Source organism: Mytilus edulis, chromosome 1 (assembly GCF_963676685.1).
Source record: "Mytilus edulis chromosome 1, xbMytEdul2.2, whole genome shotgun sequence".
Taxonomy (NCBI): domain Eukaryota; kingdom Metazoa; phylum Mollusca; class Bivalvia; order Mytilida; family Mytilidae; genus Mytilus; species Mytilus edulis.
In genome coordinates this window covers 52,505,865-52,527,449 of record NC_092344.1, presented here as the reverse complement: position 1 = coordinate 52,527,449, position 21,585 = coordinate 52,505,865, and the positions used below count along the sequence as shown (strand labels likewise).

General features: G+C 32.0%; 1 protein-coding gene across 4 annotated transcripts in view; it reads left to right on the top strand.

Moving 5' to 3' along the window:
• The first annotated feature begins 3,244 nt into the window (after positions 1-3,244).
• Positions 3,245-21,585, top strand: part of LOC139513771 (terminal uridylyltransferase 4-like) — a 65,233-nt gene continuing 46,892 nt past the window's right edge. For 2 of the 4 annotated variants that reach the window (XM_071302594.1, XM_071302576.1), the window contains exons 1-8: positions 3,245-3,478; positions 5,372-6,183; positions 8,206-8,279; positions 8,742-8,858; positions 11,501-11,678; positions 14,944-15,078; positions 15,459-15,649; positions 20,748-20,861. In XM_071302594.1, coding sequence (XP_071158695.1) covers positions 5,382-6,183; positions 8,206-8,279; positions 8,742-8,858; positions 11,501-11,678; positions 14,944-15,078; positions 15,459-15,649; positions 20,748-20,861 — 1,611 coding nt within the window. In that variant the 5' untranslated portion in view covers positions 3,245-3,478; positions 5,372-5,381. The remainder of the gene's footprint in view (positions 3,479-5,371; positions 6,184-8,205; positions 8,280-8,741; positions 8,859-11,500; positions 11,679-14,943; positions 15,079-15,458; positions 15,650-20,747; positions 20,862-21,585) is intronic. The other 2 variants (XM_071302585.1, XM_071302568.1) reach the window with 1 other exon arrangement.

Below are 21,585 nucleotides of genomic sequence, written 5' to 3'. Positions count from 1 at the left end.
ATAATTTTATAGGAGTTTAATTCAATCAATACAAAACGGTATATATATATGCATATTCACTTTCGTTCATTCTTATATTGTGGTTTATAACTTCGACCATTCGTCAGCTGTGCGCTTTTAATTACGTATATTGTCGATAAGCTATAAGAGTTAAACAGATTTTATTTTTTCCCAGAATTCAATAAATCGGGCTAATACGTCACGACCCACTCGAGAATTCAACCAAAAAAGTTACAAATACTTGATTTTCTCCGTTATTAGAAGGAATATAAATTTAAAACTTTGCAAATGTGTTTTTTATGTTAAGATGAACATAATTAGATGATAAGTAAAAAATCGCGGAATTTCCCTTTAAATATACAATTCCTTAATTCTATGTTAGGTCTCTAGTTAAAGTGCGTTAGGGGACGACCATTTGATATTCTAGAGGGGATTTTGAAAATAAATAACTCAGCCTTGATAATCACAAAAATAAATGTTTTGTTCTGTAGTAATTCGAAAATAAATTACCTGACTTGCAATGTATTGAAAATAAATAGCTCAGCAGGTCTAATCGAAAGTATGAGATGGCACCAGATTCTTCATAAATTCATCTTTTTTCCAAAAAAAAATCGGGAAACACTTCCCAATTTTTTTAATAATAAAAGTATAATTATTTTTTAAATATACTTGAAATGTCTGAAAATTGGTTTCATTTAACTTGAGGTATATTGTCTCAGGAAACATAACCTCACTTTTATTTTAACAGGGCCATAACTACATTGAGGCAAATGCCTCATGTAAGAAATTTCAAAACCAAATGCTTGTCTCAATATCAAATTGTGTTCACGGCGAGTGCCTTGCAAGAAGCAAGTTCTGTTTTCCCTCAGACGTAGATCTGATTTTTCGGGATCAATGTTTCTTATTTATTTGTCTTTTGTTCATTGATTGTCCTTCTGTATTCTGTTAGTGTTGCATTCCTAGTAATTTTGTTTTGAACTTGATCATGAGTTTTTAAAAAAACAGCTGCCACACCCTTAAATATGTGAATTCCATTTTTGTTTTATCATGCACATTGGACTTTTGATGTTGTTCCTAGAAAATTTAGTCTTACACTGAATTTATACATTTTGCTTTGAGACCAAAATATTGTCAAAAAAATATTAAAGCAAAACTTGCATTTCAGATAATGAAAGGGTCTTCGGAACACTCAGAAAGCATGTTTTGCATCATTTGTTATATAGCTTCTTGGGCCTTCAGTACCGGGCTCCAAAACCCTCGATGAAAGATGTTTGCCAAACTTTTTAAAGAGGCTAGTTACAACCAAACCTTAATACTATGTATGTATGCAATACATGTATATGCAGTTGGGAAAATAAAAGATTCATTTCTGCAGAGGATGATGATTAATTCTGATTAAAAGGTACATAATAACTTGACTATACGTGTATTATTTATAATAACCAAATCATTTAAAATTGTATGTTTTCGAAAATATCAAAAATATAGTTGTGAAAATGAATAATCAGTCCCTTGCTGTAATGAAAATGAAACATCTTGTTTTATAAAAATAAATAACCGATCAAAAACAAATCCTCAGGCCTTCCACCCCCCCCCCCCCCTAAAAAAAACCCAACCCCCGCCCACCCCAAGATATCAAATGGTCGTCCCCTTATGTATTTCAACAAGGTGGTCATATAGCTTTCTTCATTACAGTGAATTTGTAAAATCGATAAGTTTCCAATAAAGTAACAATATTCAATCAAAGTACTGAAGTACTGAACATCGGATGACCGAAAATTCTTGTGGATGGTCACAAGCACTTGTGTCAGAAAATAAATCTTATCTCTATACCTGAATGTAAGGTTTAATGTACGATGTCATTTTTTTTCGTAGACAAGTCTGTGCGTGGATGATAAATCTATAACTATTATATTATAGTGATACAAATCATTGTGTGGTGAAACGCTGGTTCAAGCGAAATATACAAATTGGATTAAAAGCGGATTGAGAACGGGATAAGTCTGGATAAATTCGCTTGGAAACGGTCGAATATCGACGCTTCCTGAACAATATCTGATTGTTGTCGTGATTAAATTATTGATTTTACAAATTTTAATTAAAGTTTATGTTTCCATCCACGATTCACAGGAACTTGATCAGACTTTTGACAAATTTTAATCGGGAATGGTCCTGTCAAGGACGACGGTAGTAAAAATCGTGAATGTGTGACTCCAGCTAAACGTAAAATTTTAAAGTTTAAACAGCGTTCAAGAGAGGGACATATATATAAAAGATTCCTCTTTAATAGTAGATAATGTGTTGTTACTGTGGCAAGAAGTTTATCTTTTATTATTCTAATATGACGTCCTTCTTTCGCTTTGTAAACAACACACATGTGAAAAAAAACTCGATATATCTATACTAAGCGCAGACTCAGAGATATAGATAATAATGGATGTTACAATATACCTCCCACGTAAATCCACATGTATTTGAACCTACTTTGCAAACGCTTTGCCAATTTTATTGTATTAGAAATGCAATAAAATAAAAGACAAAAGAACTTTTATTCTTATTCGGATACATAATAAAAAGAATTAATATATTGCAACTAGTTTTGTTTATTTCCTAAATTGTATTAACACAGCTATATTTCAAGTTGTGCAATGTCAATCAAGTTCATCATGGAACACTTTCTCTACAATCAGAAGATGAAAATAAGCTTGATATTTATGTTACGATATTAAAAAAAGCTATCAATATACTAATTTAAGTTGCAGTATAACAATGTATAAAAACAATATTTAGTCCGCAATGTCACAAAACTTGATGATATAATTTTTTTTGTAACCATCGAAGTTCGTATAATATTGTATTAAAATGGGATTCTGAGGTAGGTTTTGTTTTGTTTTCTATTCTATTGCATTTGATTTCAACTTTATCTAACCAGGAGTAAATAAGAACAGCTACATACACGGCATACCCACCTTCGCTTCAGTATTTCAAGGATTTGTATAGTATTTGAATGAACTTATTTGTCCTATTAGAATCGAAATAATTCATGGAAGCACTAGATTTGTTGTAAATTTACACATGGCCTGGGCCGTGATATTCGAATTTTATCCTGAGCGTATGTATATTTTACAGAGTTACTTAGCAAAAAGTTTTCTTTAATAGCCAAATATGGTAAATTATAAAAAAAAATAAAAAAAGTCAGAAAAATCGACGATTTTTCATTCCCTATTGTTAATTTTCCTTTTTCAGACGGCGACGTTCCTTTGGCTCCATCATACCTTGTTTATATATCCCAACCCAGAATTGGCGGTCATCCGATTTTCAGTACTTTAGTACTTTGATTAGTCTCGGTACGGAACTGAACGTGTGGACTGAAATTAGCAACACCCTCCAATTCCCACCATTCCAAGTTTAAAGATGTCGATAAATTTTATGGAGAAAATTTTAAAACGAAGAGAAAGCAGACCGAAATAAATGTAAGGTATCACTTTCAATACTAATTTTTCAGAAGTTGTGTATAAATATTCTACGAAAAACGAACGAAGTGCCAACAGACTGCGGTTGTCGTTTGCTGCTGTATAAAAAAATTATATATCATATATTTTTTTGTTTTTCGTTCATCAATGTTCATTGTTTTGATAGATCTGTTTTGATCATATAAAATCAGGTAGTAAGTGTTCTCATATTGATTGTTTTACATTTGTTATTTAGGGGCATTTTATAGATGATTATGCGGTGTGGGATTTGCTCATTGTTGAACCTAAAGTTGTCAGCTTCTTTAGAATTAAGATACAAGAGTTGTTTTTTTTAACATGCTAGTTTGCTATGTAAAAGTCGGCAAGAAGATATGTCACCCAACCCAGACACATTATTCTGACTATGAGCCAACCAATCTCTATTACTTCTAAATGCCATTTACTTAAATTACTTTTAATAAACAAAGAAGTTATAACATTACTAGACATAGGTGACATTTAATTAGTGCAATTTCTGTTGCATTACCTATGTCACCTACATGTATGTTTTTAGGTCATAGGAAGAACCAATTGTTCAACGACTATGGTCAATTAGTATAGCTCATTCATAAAAAAATGCTTGAGGTTGGTCTATTGAACATGTTGACTTGAACTGTACACACGATACATGTACATGTCGCATGAACAGTTATTTTAAAACTAATTCTTGAAAATACTTAATATGAAACAAATTTTTGGTATATATATTTTATGTTAAGGAATCATTGAAGCAATCCTTGCATATATACTAATTAAGGGCATGTGCAGAAATCGGGAATTTTTTTTTGTCTATGAGCCCAGAGTCCCCTTAAAATATATCCAATGGGCCATTTTTAGAATTAATTGGCCATGATGTGAAATGAGTAAGAGTTGGCCATTAGTTTATAACAACAACAAATAAACATAATAAAAAAGTGTTAAGTTTCATCAACATGAGCAAAGAGGTTTTAACCTGTATGATTTTAATTGACACAATAGTTATTGTTCCCAGGCTTTCGTAGTTTCAGTGAATAATTATATAAGTAAATTTAGAATGTATGTCTGTAATGTGTCTAAGAATAACATCTTATGAGTTCATGAAATGTTACATCACTCAGAAATTATACTTTTAATGATAAATATTTAAAAAAAAACTATAAAATTGAGCAATATATGACTAAACTAACACCACTTAAATAAATAGTCTTAAATAAGGTAATGCTGAGATCAAGAAAAGGCTTTTATACGACTACAAAAAAATATTGGCATGATTGGTATCACTTTTAGTCTGTTGTTTGCATTGTCAAAAACATTTGTTTCCGGACAATAACATTAGTTTAAGTAAATAGAAATCTATGAAATTTAAACACAAGGTACAAATGTATATAACCACAAAAGGAAGGTTGGGATTGATATTGGGGGTTCTGGTCTTAACAGTTAAAAAGTTAAATTTTACCCCAACTGTTCAGGGTTGGACCACTGTGGTCGTATCGAGCTGCACTCAGCGAAGCAATTTATTTAAAACTAGACTAATATTTATCATTTAAAAACCATGATATTTTATTGTAATTAATTTTTTTGAGAACAAATTGAACTTGAACATACATGTATATCAATAATTATCAAACCATACAGCACAATCATAGAAGTGATCACATTTATATAAAAGATTAAATAATAAATGTTAAGTATACTCTGTATTTATTTTGTTGAAAAAAGCTATTAAACTGATTTACTATGTAGAACTTAGTATGACAAACATACATGTACAGTCAAAAATAGTAAAATATAATGTCAAGTGCAGGCCTAATATGAATCCTACATTTACAATGTATTCCTTTGTAGAAAAACTCATTTAGAGATTCATTGTGTTTTTTTAGAACAAATATTATGGCTGAAGAACAAGGTGCTGACCCATTAAGCAAGGAGGAAATAGAGGTTGGAATAAAGAAACTGATAAATTTTGGAAACACTGATGATCCTAATAATATAAATTTGAATACTAATTCAAATTTAGATGAGGAAGATAATCAAGATTGTACAAAAAAAGGAACTCTAGCAAAAGAAAAAAACTCAGCTCTAGAAGATCAGCATCATAGTACAAAATCAGAAAAAGCTCTGTCCAAAAGCAAAACAAAGAAAAGTAAAAAAAGTAAAAAAAAGGTTTCTGAGCTTGTCACAGAAAATGTCTCTAATTTTAAACAAGATAAACAAAGTCACCTGGCTAAACAGTCTATAGGTCAACAGTCATCAAAAGGAATGTCACAATATCAGACAGAAGAAAGAGATTTCCTAAAACCAGGATTAATAATATCTGTTAATAAGGAGAGTAAAAGACAGATTACCACATATTTATCAGATAGTCGAGACAGTGCAATGGGTATAAAAAGAGGGGAAGATAACTCAGACCTAACCATTTCTGATAAGAAAATTATAGTTGATTCAGAAAAGGAATATACAAAAAGAAATAAGAAGGTGAAGAAGTCAACACCAGATAATGACATAGGGGATGATAAACATGATAAAGAGCAAGAAGATAAAAAATTGTTTAATGAAAAAGAGTCCCAAAGCCACCCAAATATTGATGAAGTTTCAGACAGATTTTGGAATAGCAAAATGGAAGACAAAAAGATGAGAATGGGAAGAAGTAAGGAAGAAAATGAAAATGGTGCACAGAATAGGGATCATTGTGGTAACTCTATTTTATATGCCTTGCAGATACATTTATTGTAACAGCTGAACTACTTTATTTATATAATCATAAGCAATGCTTAAAAGAGAAGTGCATGTACATGTATATGTATGGGTTGTAAGTTTAAGGGTACCACAAATTCTTTATAGGTCACCATGTATTGTACATGTTGATATGGAAACAACAGGTCTGACATTCACAAACATGTAATTCAGTCATTATTTACATGCTGTTGTTATATGCTGTGTAATTTCCCATTAAATTGAATGGATAGAGAGACATTTTGTAACTATTGTTATCATGTTTAAATAGGAACTCTCTAAACATGCTCAAGACAAAAGTAGGCTAAACAGAAATTGATTTGCAGGTAGCAGAGGCGTTCACAATACATAAATTAACTCAAACAGAAACATTTGATTTGCCTGACGTGACGTCAATCTGATCAAAAATAGTAGCATATGATTATGGTCACAAATATTATTTTTTTGGTCCCTCAATTAATTTGTCAATATATACTTTATTGTTTAGTGATGATGGATAAGACCAAAAAATAAAAAATCTGTTTAAGGTTACATCTATAAAAAAAAAAACAATAGGTAGGAAGGTTGGTATTTCCATTTATTTTATTTTTTGCAATATGATTTCGAGTCAGAGTAGTCTGTCTTGCTATGCTTTTGAGTTGTCCATGTTTACCTGTATTTTTAATAATTGATTACTTCCCTTGGATATTGGTTGGAAAAAATGTCAGCAAAGTGAATTATATATATATATATATAGCTGTCATATTTATAATCGTGAACATTTAGATGTATAAACCAGGAGAGAAATGAAGAAGGGGAATATGAAGGATAAAAAGCAGAAGTGAAACCACATTTACAATTTTATTCACCCAGAGACTAGAGCTCACAACGAACATTTCCGTTTCCCTGTTAAGGTTCCAAAATTGTCACAGAGTCACCATAGTCTAAAATTTATTCTCTTTCTAAAAGACAAACTAGCAGTTGTTTCCAGGGTTGGCAAAAACCCGGGTTTTATGAGTATTGCCCAGCCCAGTGGGAAATACTGGGAAAACCTGGGTTTTACTGGGTTTTAGTGGGTAATACTGGGCAATACTGGGTAATATAAAATACTGGTCTAAATTTCATAGAGGATTCAGTGATCAAACAGAAATGTAATACATTTAAAATATATATAACTTGTTTTAGTTGTCTAGATTGGTCAAACTAAATATAAAGCAAAAAAATCATTTTTTTTCAAATAAGTACAACTCTTATTAAGAAGTAAGAAAAAAATACATTTAAATTTATATCTATGTAATGTACTGTCACTAATTAATAAGTAATTATTCAGATTACAACACAGATTTGTTTATGTAACCATAATCAGCCCTTTCAATTCTATAAATGTTAATGGCATGACCCCTTAGGTTGTTTATTTAGCAATATGAATGTATAACAATTAAAATAACAATTCACTTAAAAAAATGCATTTTTATCAAAGATTTGATTATCAAAACAATGCTTGGTAATTAACAGGGTATCCTTAAATGTGCAAATCTTGCATTGTGCTTACATTAATGAAGAACTAACATGACTAAATGAAATTGAATTTTTCATTCTTCTAGAAAGGACTCAATGGTTATCTGTATAAAAAGTATATATCTAGCTGTAATACTATGAAACTACACCAAGTCTTAACAAAATTGTGTTAAAATAAGCTTAAAAAACCATATTGCCCAGTAATGCCCAGTATTACCCATTTCTGGGAGTATTGCCCAGCCCGGGAAAACCCGGGTTTTCCCACCCGGGAATTCCCGGGCGGGTAATACTTTGCCAACCCTGGTTGTTTCTCACCTAAAAAGTCACCAATATATAGATTTAATGTCAAATATTTTATTTGTAATAATTAATAAAACTACAATACCATGTTACATAATGATAAGCAGAAGTGTATAATTAGCCTGTTTTGTTTTGATTTATCTGACTACATCCATGTACATATAAACATTGGTTATGATTGCAGGTTTGGATGAAGACATACCGCTTGAAAAAGTACACCAGATTTTGGAAAAAGACAAAATATTTCCTTTGAAAAAGGTATTCTAATGATTTATGATATACAATGTAGTAGACTCGGAAACAGTCTGTGTGCTTTGCAATACTTAGTATAAATAAACATTCTAAAATAATTAATACTTAAAATATGTATAAGATAAAACAACAGACCATACCCTCAAACAGACTCCTCAACAAAAAAAACCAACATACAAATAATTAGATAATAAAAGATGAACAACAAAACCATTTTCTTGATAAACATATGATAGGTATAGGCACAAAAAGTGATAAGATTAAACCTGTGTGTGCACTCAAATTTCTATAAAACTTATTTGTGCATGTATTGTAAAGAAGAGACAAAATTAAGAAAATTTAATCTTTGTTGCAACAGTTTGATATTCATCATTGTTTGCTAGCTAAATTTTCAAGTATATCTGATGAATAAGCAGGATTGATTAAAAAATTTAATATATGTACATAGTAGTTAATTTTTTGTTTTAGAAATCCGTCAGGTTTCCAAGAGCACGATATTTCTGTCGTGTCTGTGACTATCATATGGATACCCTAGATGATGTGAGAAGGCATGGCAAAGATCATCGTCATAAACGAAGAGTTGAAGTAAGAAGCTTTAACCTTTATATGCTGTACAAGTAAATTATTTGAAGTCGTTGAAAAAAGGGAATTTATTTCCAACAATGTTTACTTGTTATTCAAAGGGTTTTTAGATTATCCAGCAAATCTGTATAGGAAACATCATATTTTAAAAAAATACTCTTAAATTACAGCCCTTATATAAAACAAAATAAAATATTGATCGACTTGTTTGCTGTTTGCAAACAATGGGTAGGCAGAGTTTCAATATAAATATAAATTTTTATCAGGTTACCTGCGTTTTCAGGTAATTAACAGGTAAAAGGTGTAATTTATTACATTTGTGTTGAATTTTGAATAAAAACTACTTTTAGTCTTCATCTATTTTGTTGTTTTATCTGCCATATTGTAAAGAAGACACCAGTTGCCCGATTCCGTAGCGTATTGTACCATATATAACGTTTTATGTAATCGTGGCACAAATAAAAATTTCAGTCAACCTCCGTTTTCCCCCCTTTTTCTACGTCTCGTAATGATCGATCAAATCATATTTCCCACACGAATTTAATGTAATAAACACATTGAGATAACAAGAAACCTTTTAACTAATCCTCGTTGTTAGTTTCACCAAGGAAATGCTGAAATTTTTCGATATTTACAGCTTCGTTTCCGATTTCCGCCATTTGCATTTGTCAAAATATTTGTTTTTATTTTCCTTCTATTTTCCTTCTACTGCATGATTTTACTATAAAAATTGTCGGGATTTCAAGCGCAAATGAGACCTTGCATATCGTAGATTCAAACGAGAAAAAATTAGAAAGAACCCGAATGAAAACCGAATGGTTTAAGAGTCCTTATGAAAAATCCTTTTTCATCGCGGCATATGCCGCGAATAGCAGTGGCGAACGGCGTACGTCATCGCGGCATATGCCGTGTTTAGCGTTGAAAGGGTTAAAAGTAAATGGTCTGTACTGAAATGTTTTAATGCATAAAAAAAATTGGCAGCATAGCTCCTAAGGACATGTTTTAATTGAATTCACACAGGCTTTGGGTACATTTAATATTGTAAGAAAGAGAATAATTGCAATGAGTGGGGCAGCCCCCCTTATCCTAAAGGAGCATACTCATTGCAATCGATTTAATATAGAGAGAGTATATTTATTTTTCAAGCTAACCATTCATTTTCTCTACATCTTTGTGTAGTTAGGGTTGCTTCTTATTGATTTGGCATGATCTATATCCATTAACATTTCAAATGAGCCCTTACTCCGTACAGGCGTGTTTACAGATATCCATGAAGATTTAAGTCGCGGAGGAGTGGTTTCATCTTTGTCGTGTTCACAACGATTTGTAGAAAATATGCCATACTTCAAGCTGATGTCGAATTATTTAACCACTGAAATTGGTTCCATAAAGTCAGGCTCCACAGATTCTGTACCCGATTTGTTTGAGACAGAATGGTTATCGTGTCAGTTATGAATATCCGCTGCATCATCGTCAATGATATCATCACACATCATTACATGTGCCTGAATCTGTATAAACAGTTTACTAATACACTTTTTTGTTTGTTATTTGTCTTAAAATTGACATGAGACGACAGCGTAAAGTACTCCTCCGTGACTTCATGGATACCTGTAAACAATTTCCACGTGCTTTATCATTAAATGGTCACATGAACGCTTGACGGGAAGCTAAGAAAAACCGAACTTGAAATGCGTAATTGACCCAGACTTTAAATCATTTCCGAAAAGGACCCAAAGTTCCGGATCGCGTCAATAGAAATATTAAAAAAAAATTCTTCAAATTTAAGCAATAAAATTTTCAGTCGGGAGGATTTTCAAGGGTCGGTCGGTAAACTGCAAACAAACAATATTTTAATTTAAGCCTTATGAAAGTATTATTATTTATAAGTTACATTCTTATAAATTGGTTCTTTGAAATGTAAATTCACATTAAATATCTGCATTCCTGCATCAAGTTTTCTAACTTGAGGGAAAATCTGGACCTTTGTTTCTCTTCTTTTTTTTTTTACAATCCAAGATGGCAAAAGACACCCATATCACCTTTTAAAAAAGATAAAAAAAATCAGTTCAGAATTATTTGTTCCACAACATTTTGAAATAGTGAGGGACAATATTTTATTTTTTTATGGATTTAGATTAAAAGTGTCATAAGCATGATAAGGGTGTGTTCCTGTTACGCCTGAGTCTGGTTGGAAACTAAAAAAAAACCAGTACCCTTGCCTATTATATATAGTTAAGGGGCAGGGTGAGATTGGAAAGTTTATTATGTTTATATTTATTCATGATTTTTATTTATATTACTTAAACCTTTTTGGTGTTTTTGAATATAGAGAAAACATAAGCTGAAAAAATGATCAGTTATATGCATGATCAACTAAGGAAGAGAAAAATCATATCACAAAACTGTTAGTTCATTCACAGTTACATATATATGGAAGCTTATATACATGTATGATTAGCTTTATACATTGGAACCTCATGAGTTTCCATATATTTTGGTTCCTGTTTGCAAGAAGTATCAGAAATATGTGACTTTTTCTTGCCTTTCAGATAAGTTTCAAGTTTAATACTGCATTACTGCACTGTCTCATACTAACCTGTCTAATATATCATGTATATATTTAATTTATCTTTTTTGTTAAGAATATCAATATACAGGATGTATTGAAAAGATTAACTGAACCATCAGAAAAACACATACTGGCTGTAGAATCTTTGTTGGAGAGAACATTTAATGAACATCACCTAACTAAAGCAATGATGCAGGAAAGACATGAAACAGTTCAACATTTAGAAATATTTTTGAAAAAAAGTTTACCAGGTATGTAAAAGTTCTTGGTAGGATTGTGTAGTTGACAATACTATAGTAACCAATATTGTTATATGACAATTATTGCAGGAGTTGTGGGACTTTTATGATTTAAGGTAGCACAATACAAAAACAAAAAAAGGTATTCCAAATTTGATTTTTAGCTCACCTTTCGGGCCAAGTGAGCTTTTCCCATCACTTTGCGTCCATCGTCGTCCGTCGTCGTTAACTTTTACAAAAATCTTCTCCTCTGAAACTACTGGGCCAAATTAAACCAAACTTGGCCACAATCATCATTGGGGTATCTAGTTTAAAAATGTGTCCGGTGACCCGACCAACCAACCAAGATGACCGCCATGGCTAAAAATAGAACATAGGGGTAAAATGCAGTTTTTGGCTTATAACTCAAAAACCAAAGCATTTAAAGCAAATCTGACATGGGGGTAAAATTGTTAATCAGGTCAAGATCTATCTGCCCTGAAATTTTCAGATGAATCGGACAACCCGTTGTTGGGTTACTGCCCCTGAATTGTTAATTTTAAGGAAAATTTGCTGTTTTTGGTTATTATCTTGAATATAATTATAGATAGAGATAAACTGTAAACAGCAATAATGTTCAGCAAAGTAAGATTTACAAATAAGTCAACGTGACTGAAATGGTCAGTTGACCCCTTGAGGAGTTATTGCCCTTTATAGTCCATTTTTAACCATTTTTCTAAAATCTTAGTTATCTTTTACAAAAATCTTCTCCTCTGAAACTACTGGGCCAAATTAAACCAAACTTGGCCACAATCTTAATTGGGGTATCTAGTTTAAAAATGTGTCCGGTGACCTAGCCATCTAATCAAAATGGCTGCCATGGCTAAAAATAGAAGATAGGTGTAAAATGCAGTTTTTGGCTTATAACTCGAAAACCAAAGCATTGAGCAAATCTGACATGGGGTAAAATTGTTTAACAGGTCAAGATCTATCTGCCCTGTAATTTTCAGATGAATCCGACAACCTGTTGTTGGGTTGCTGCCCCTGAATCGGTAATTTTAAGGAAATTTTGCTGTTTTTGGTTATTATTTTGAATATTATAGATAGAGATAAACTGCAAACAGCAATAATGTTCAGCAAAGTAAGATTTACAAATAAGCTACATGACGGAAATGGTCAATTGACCCCCTAAGGAGTTATTGTCCTTGATAGTCAATTTTTAACAATTTTCATAAAATTTGTAAATTTTTATTAACATTTTCCACTGAACCTACTGGGCCAAGTTCATTATAGATAGAGATAATTGTAAGCAGCAAGACTGTTTAGTAAAGTAAGATGTACAAACACATCACCATCACCAAAACACAATTTTGTCATGACTCAAACTGCTTCCTTTGTTTAATATTCACATAGACCAAGGTGAGCGACACAGGCTCTTTAGAGCCTCTAGTTATTTATTTTTATATGACTGCAACATCTGTTGTCGTATGATGTTATGAGGTCAGCATTTTAGAATGCTTCATATTCAGCAAACCCCTGTAAAAACTAAGCTAATGTTATCCCTTAATAAAAGAAATAATTCATTTCTTGGTGTATTTTGATATGCTGAATTTGAACATATATTATGATTTTGGATATTTGACCAAAATAGGATAAAGTCCAATTTAAATTTTTTCAGTTCTTTGACTGCATTCATTGTGTGTAAAAAATCCTATTCTGTGTAGTTGGTTGGTCAATCTACACTTGTGAAAAAGACAATGATTATGTTAGTGCAAAGAAATGGTATAACGTTTGCATGAATTTACCTGTAATTTACCTGAGTTTTTACCTCATAAAAAAGAAGAAGATAATTCCAAATAAAACTCATTTATATATATTTTTGTGGAAACCAATTTTTGTGGATTGAAGAAAACTTGTCTTTTTGTGGATATTTGATTTCGTTGTTTTGCAAAAGTCTGCATACAACCTTTTATCATTGACAAAATATGTCATTCTTTGAACTTTTGAATTCGTGGTTCATCTGTAACCACAAAAAACATCAAAAACATCAAAATTGGTATCTAACGAATGATAATGAATCCATAGTATAAGAGCTGCCAAGCAAATGTTTAGACGAGTTGTATATACATAATGTACACAGCCATGTATCACCATCATTGCTGGTGATCCGATGGATAAATCTGTTGTAGAGTTGTCACTGGCTCAGACGTACTTATAAATATAATTATTTTCTGTGACTCTATCTTGCATTAATTTGTAGGATTCTTTACTATAGATAATTGAGCTGATCTGTAACAATAACATCTCCATGCCTTATATATCATGTACTGTAGTACGACGCGAGATTAAAACTGACGAGGAAAGGTAACACATGGCCACCAAAACCTTTATTTTTGTAAAGCCCAGGTGGTCGTGTGGTCTAGTGAGACGGCTACAGTGCAGGCGATTTGGTGTCACGATATCTCAGTAGCATGGGTTGGAATCCCGTCGAGGGAAGAACAAAAAATTTGCAAAAGCAAATTTACAGATCTAACATTGTTGGGTTGATGTTTAGATGAGTTGTATATATATATACACCTCGTCTAAACATCAACCCAACAATGTTAGATCTGTAAATTTCGCCGTGATTATATCTTGCATTAAGGGATCACAGTTTTTTTTTGAGGAAACTCTGAGCATAAGGTGGACTCTTTGACAGCAGTTGACAAACATTATCCATTAAGATGTCAATCAAATCTGTAGCACCTCTGTGTAAACAGTAAACAGGAAAGTAAACCATTATAGAGGAAGCTCAATTAACACCTGTCATTGCCTGTGTAAACATCTGGTCTATTCAAATAATTTTTCTTATTTAATAATTATTCTTTTTTAATACCAAAAACAAATACTCCATGATTATGATGATATTTATATGATATAAATATAGTTTATATTATATCATATTAATAGAAGCATTTTTATTTTTTTAGCTCACCTTTTCCGAAGGAGTTTCTGTAAGTGAGTTGTCAGTTTCACAAAAAATGTACAACTAACATGACTAAGATTGATTGTAAGTGATTGCTATGAAAAATTCATTATACAAAAAAACATTCTTATTTGTAAGTAGTTTTTTTGTAAAACTGACTCCAGGCTTAGGCACTCAATCAATCACTTTTAACATGTGCCAGCCTTATCAAGATTGAACATTTGAAATTTCACCTAAAACTTGGTTGCTAGAATTATTAGTTTTGAAATAGACATATTTATTTTTTTCAGCCATGTTATGTAGTTGGTTGTGAATTTTGTAATCCATTTTTAGATGCTAAGCTGAATATATTTGGATCATCATTTACTGGTCTTGGATTAAAAAGTAGTGATGTCAATGTTGATTTGGATGTACAGAAGGACCATGCAAAATGTTTGACAGCAGCATTCAGAGCAATGAAAGAATGTGGTATGCATTTTTACCAAATGTTTCTTTTTGAGATTTTCAAATTCCAATCAATACATTAAGAAACAGCTGTTTGTATGATTCACATAACATGTCTATCAGGGCTGATTCTATCTGGCGACTTGTCACTACCGGTATGCTTTGAGTCACTTTCTTCATCACCAATTTCCCATTTTAACCAAGTTGATGAATAGCAGATTTTATTGAAAATAAAGAAATGGGATGACAAAGAATCTTTACTTTTAAGAAAAGCGTTGAAAGCAAGTGAACAAAAGTAAGCTGTATGCAATAATGATTAAACTATGTATGTATGCACAATTTAGTTGTATATGTTTTTAACATGTGATGTACATTGTGTATTATCCTATTTTTTTTTCTTACAGAAAATTATGAAAAAGTCATAAGTGATTTTAGTTCAAAAGTGCCATGTATTTATTTTACTGTCAGCAATGTTCAGTACAGAATAACAATAAACAATGAATCAGCCAGGAATTGCAATCTGTTATTAAAGTTGTATGCAGAATGTGATCAACGATTCCTGAAAATGGCTGTTGTTTTAAGATACTGGGCAAAGGTATAATTAGTTAACATTAATTGCCTTGAAACATAGACTCATTTACATTTACATAAATCCCATATTTAAGTAAAATAAAAGTTTTTTTAAAACTATATATGCAATTGAGTCCTTTTGAGAAGTTATTACCCTTGATCTTTTTATGCCCCACAGTGTTCTCCCCAGAAATTTTGGATAGCATCACATTTTGCGTAAATAAAAATAACTATTTTTTTTTAATTTCATTTGTCGCGTCGCGTTTATGCTCTATTTCCTTAATATGTTTTAGTTTATATTGTTCAATTCATAACTGAGAATACAGTTAAACTATAACCACAAAAACAGTTGTTTCAGTTTATGTTTTCTTTATTTATTTATAGTTACAGAATTATTTTTTTCCTCTTGTGCCAAATATGAAGTATAAATTAATGAATGGTTCATTATAGATCAACCTGTATACATACAAAACTAAATATCTAGTACACAAAATTAACTTTTTTTTATCGTATATCAAGTAAAGATAAAGTAGCAAAAGAAAAATCAATTTAAAAACTTTTTTTTATCATGTTTATGAAATTCATTGTTTCATGGCACTTAATGAATTAGTTCCAGTTGTTTCTTATTTTTACATTAAAATGATATGTATTTTTAACAAATTTATCTAACAAATAGTCTGTTAAAGCGTAGTTTTCTCTCTTGGTATATTTTTTCTGTCTACTGTCCATCTGTTGTCATTATCGTGAAAATGCAGATTTTTGTCATATCTGGTCTGGTTCCGATCCGTAGTTTACACAAAAATGTGCAATGGCGGCCGTAGAAAAATTTACGAAAATGAGTCCGAGAATAAACATTGTTTGACAAGAGATTATGAATGAATAAGACGCTTTTAATGCATTAAATGGATTAAACATAAACTTAGCCAATTATGATAACTTTTTAAAGAAGTATTAAACTTATTTTAGCTCTAAACCAAAATTCTCGCTCTCGTATTACCGGAAGAGAAAGAAAGTAATTTTTGGAGAGTTGCACAAATAAAAGACCTTTTTAAAAAAAAAAAAAAATCGTTTCAATCTTTGAAGTTTCGTAATACAAAACGTAGATTTCGAATTGTTTTATGTTGCATTTTTCCATATCAAATTGGTTATTGCAGACATGTGGTATTAGTCATGTCACTAGTGTCAGCTTGGGATATTATCGCATCCAAACAGTTATCACCCTGAGGGCAATTAACACCTAGCTATTTAATCTCCCTAATTGCCTTTAGTGTCCCACTTAAAGGGATTACAATTAAAGGTGATATAATTTTTATGATCATAATCGATTAGATGAAAGTTCAAAATTGAGGACAAGTAAAATAGCATCTTCAAAATAATTATAGCGTCGCGGGAATTATTATAGCATCACAGTGAAAAAACGGCCTGGGGAGAACACTGCCCCACCTACGATAGTAGAGGGGCATTATGTTTTCTGGTCTGTGCCTCTGTTCGTCCGTCTGTGCGTCCGTTCGCTTCAGGTTAAAGTTTTTGGTCGAGGTAGTTTTTGATGAAGCTGAAGTCCAATCAACTTGAAACTTAATACACATGTTCCCCATGATATGATTTTTCTAATTTTAATTCCAAATTAAAGTTTTGACCCCAATTTCACGGTCCACTGAACTTTTAATGATTATTGCTTAAAACTTTACGCACTTCTTAGATATATTAATCAAAAGATCTGTATACTCTTTGGTGATGATTCAAAATTTAATTTAAGAGTTATTGAGTTTTTATGCCCCACCTACGATAGTAGAGGGGCATTATGTTTTCTGGTCTGTGCGTTCGTTCGTCCGTTCGTTCGTCCGTCCGTCTGTCCCGCTTCAGGTTAAAGTTTTTGGTCAAGGTAGTTTTTGATGAAGTTGAAGTCCAATCGACTTCAAACTTAGTATACATGTTCCCTATGATATGATCTTTTAATTTTAATGCCAAATTAGAGGGTTTACCCCAATTTCACGGTCCACTGAACATAGAAAATGATAGTGCGAGTGGGGCATTCCTGTACTGGGGACACATTCTTGTTTTTTGTAAAAAAGGGGGGGTTTGCCATATCTAAGAAACTATTTATTATTTTTTCATAAAACTTCACACACAAGATGACGGGCGTATCATGAGCTCATGGGGCAGCTGTTTATTTCTATTGTGGTTCAGGATCAAATCTTGTCACAATCATACTTAGTGTGTCAAAAGACAGCTGTTACTATTGCAAATGATTTTAATCTTGCTTATTTTTACAAGGTTAGGGAAGCAGAAGTATACTAGACACTATACTGTTATGTAATATTTTCTGGTGATAAATATAGAATAACCATACATTGTCTCGAAATATCAACGTTATTTGAAAAAGGCTTAGAAACAGATAGAAAGCGAGGCTGTGCCGAGCATTTCTACCTGTTTCGAGCCCAGTACAAATAACATTGATATTTGAGACAATGTATGGTTATTCTTTATATACTGCAACCAGGGCTTCCAAAAAATATTTGAGCCAGCCGGACATTTCATATCTGATCCCGATTTTAATCCCTTAAGACTTAGTCACAAAAGGCAATAGTATGGTAATCAGACGGCCATTCCAATGATTGGCATTACATGAAAAAAAAAATTTAAACTTTACTTTGATATGATATGAATTTGATGTTCGGATGTAACTGTTAAATTGGCAGTGCATCATTCTAGGTGTGCACATCAGCGTGCTCCTATCTGCCTTAGACTTTTTATTTGTGCAAAATGACATTGTCAAAAACTTTACTTTCGTTTCAACCGGATGTTGACTTGACAATGGTAAAACATGGACCATAAACGGATACGTAAAATCCGTGTACGTTTACAAAGCACGACTGAGAGAAGAAGCTCTTTCCACGTTGTTTCTTCAACGAAATACTTGAATTGAACGTTAGATAAAGATATCAATGATAATTTTAGCATTTTTAAAGAAATGTAGGATGCATTATTGAATTTCCCACCTGTGCACATGCGCACACGTGTTCTAGTTCATACGACGTAGTTCTGACGATTTTTTATTTAAAACCTTTTTATAAAAATTTTCATCAAATCATGTTGATAAACTAATTTCTAATAATTTTAATCTTTTGGACTAAATCAATTAGATACAAACCGCTGAAATGTAAGAAAATAATTGTGAATAAACCGATCAATTTATACGATGTCCGGTACTGAACATAGTTCACCTGTCACCTGAACAGGTAGATTTCAGCTGTCCTACTACTAATTAGCCTTGATTAAAATTAGAAGGTATTGAAGTAGGTGTTGTTTTGATAGTAATTAATCATCATGTCACATTTATGACCGGAAATGTGTTGATGTTAAAGGCAAAAAGTTGGGTCAAAAAGATCGTGAATTATGTAAAAATGACCGAAAAAGCCTTGAAAACTAAAAAGTATATGACCGTTTCATGCTTTGCCCAGCCGGACTTTTACCGGACATTATACAAATGACCGGAATATATGACCGTTTTGGAAGCCTTGACTGCAACTCTTATAACTGTTCTTAATGTAGTATTTAGGGTAAAAACCATCATTTCTTAATTTTGAGCAGAAGGCGTAAAATTTCCGCGAACCTGTATGTTTTATTGACGTTATAAATAAAACTCTACGGAAACACATTGTCAACATCATAAACAAGGTGATATACTGTCAGTGAATGTATATCACATATGAATATACGGTCAATGCAATTTGACTGCTCAAATAGCACAGCTGCAGTATATATGATTATTATTACATTGGTTGCAATGAATTACATTGATTTCACAGTTAAATAAAAACCGATAATTTCACATGTGAAATAAACGTTATTTCACTCTGACGTCATACAACAATATACAATTATGGCCCGTTGAAAAGGTGAATATCCAAAATTGTCAACACAAGAAGGTTATTTCAACTTTAACTTCATCAAAAACTACTCATTTATGTGTTGTTCGTTCACTTGTTGAATATTTTTCTCTATTTGAATTCTTCAATTAGTTATTCTATGAATACTGTATGTTCAGAAATTATTGTGTCCCTTTACTATTGTGATTTTGTTATTTTTCACTAAAATACAATTTTAATTTTTTGCAATATGGAGGGAAATCCAGTTTAATACATATAAAAAAAAATTCAAAATGCTAGTTTGAATAATTACAATTAAAATCCTGTCGCAATTTTTGTTATAATGAAAACATAGCAATTATTTCAGAATTTACAGTAGCTGATTTTGAAAAGAGCTTTTTAATAGGAGAAATTTGAGGGCTACACTCTTTCCAGAAATGATTTTGTGATTCCACCAGCTTAAGTTTATACTGTTGCACTAGATGAGCCATATGTTGAAAAAATAGTAAAAAGTGCAATTTCTAGTTTTAACTTTTATCAGGTTTATCTTCCATCTTAGGATTCATACAAAATACACTTTGAATATGCTATATAAAATTGAGAATGGAAATAGGGAATGTGCCAAAGAGACAACAACCAGACCATAGAAAAAAACAACAGCAGAAGGTCACCAACAGGTCTTCAATGTAGCGAGAAATTCCCGCACATGGAGGCGTCCTTCAGCTGGCCCCTAAACAAATATATACTAGTTTAGTGATAATGAATGCCATACTAATTTCCAAATTGTACACAAGAAACTGAAATTAAAATAATACAAGACTAACAAAGGCCAGAGGCTCCTGACTTGGGACAGGCGCAAAAATGTGGCGGGGTTAAACATATTTGTGAGATCTCAACCCTCCCCCTATACCTCTAGCCAATGTAGAAAAGTAAACGCATAACAATACGCACATTAAAATTCAGTTCAATAGAAGTCTGATACTGATGTCAGAAGATGTAACCAAAGAAAATAAACAAAATGACAATATACATAAATAACAACAGACTACTAGCAGTTAACTGACATGCCAGCTCCAGACTTCAATTAAACTGACTGAAAGATTATGATTTCATCATATGAACATCGGGCACAATCCTTCCCGTTAGGGGTTTAGTATCATACCATCATAACATATATGAGAAGAACATAACCTGTGTCATGCCAACAACTGGTTTTTGAATAAATGTGTATAATTTCCATTTGTCTGTTAACAGATTTGTAAGATTGATCGGCAAGATGAAGGAACATTGCCTGCATACAGTTTTTACCTATTGTTGGTGTTCTACCTACAGAGATGTAAACAACCAGTCTTGCCAATATTGTATCAGGTAGTAATTCTAAAATCCTTTTTAGTTCACTCACTAGAAATAAAAAGAACTTTGTATAACTACCATCAGAAGTCCCCTGAAGAACTTCAAAGTGAAATTTTCTCTTAAAACATGTTTAATTAGATGACAAAATTAGTTATTGGCTTTCATGTTCAGTTGTTATAGCAAATAAAGTTCTAATTTTTATGCCCCATTTATGGAAATTATGATTTGTGGTCTGTGCATCCATTCCTCGTTCATTCGTCCATCTGTCCATTCACAGTCCATTGAAGATAGAAAATGATAGTGCGATTGGGGCTTCCGTGTATTGTGGACACATTCTTGTTTGTATATAGTTTATAATGGAAAGTTTTATATCTTATATCAGTTTAAGTATGGTTGATGGATTAGAATTAAAAATGTTATAAAGAGTCTTGGGAAACATGTAAGGCAGTCTAACCTTGTGAACCATTTTACTCTCTTCTGATTGCCTTTTACATTTTCATTTTTAGCTCACCTGGCCCGAAGGTGGCCACTACTGGGCCAAATTAAACCAAACTTGTCCACAATCATCATTTGTATCTAGCTTATAGAATGTGTCTGATGACCCAGCCAACCAACCAAGATGGCTGCCATGGCTAAAAATGTAACATGGGGGTAAAATGTAGATTTTGGCTTATATCTCTGAAACCAAAGCATTTAGAGCAAATCTACCATTTGTTAAAATTGTTTATCAGGTCAGGAT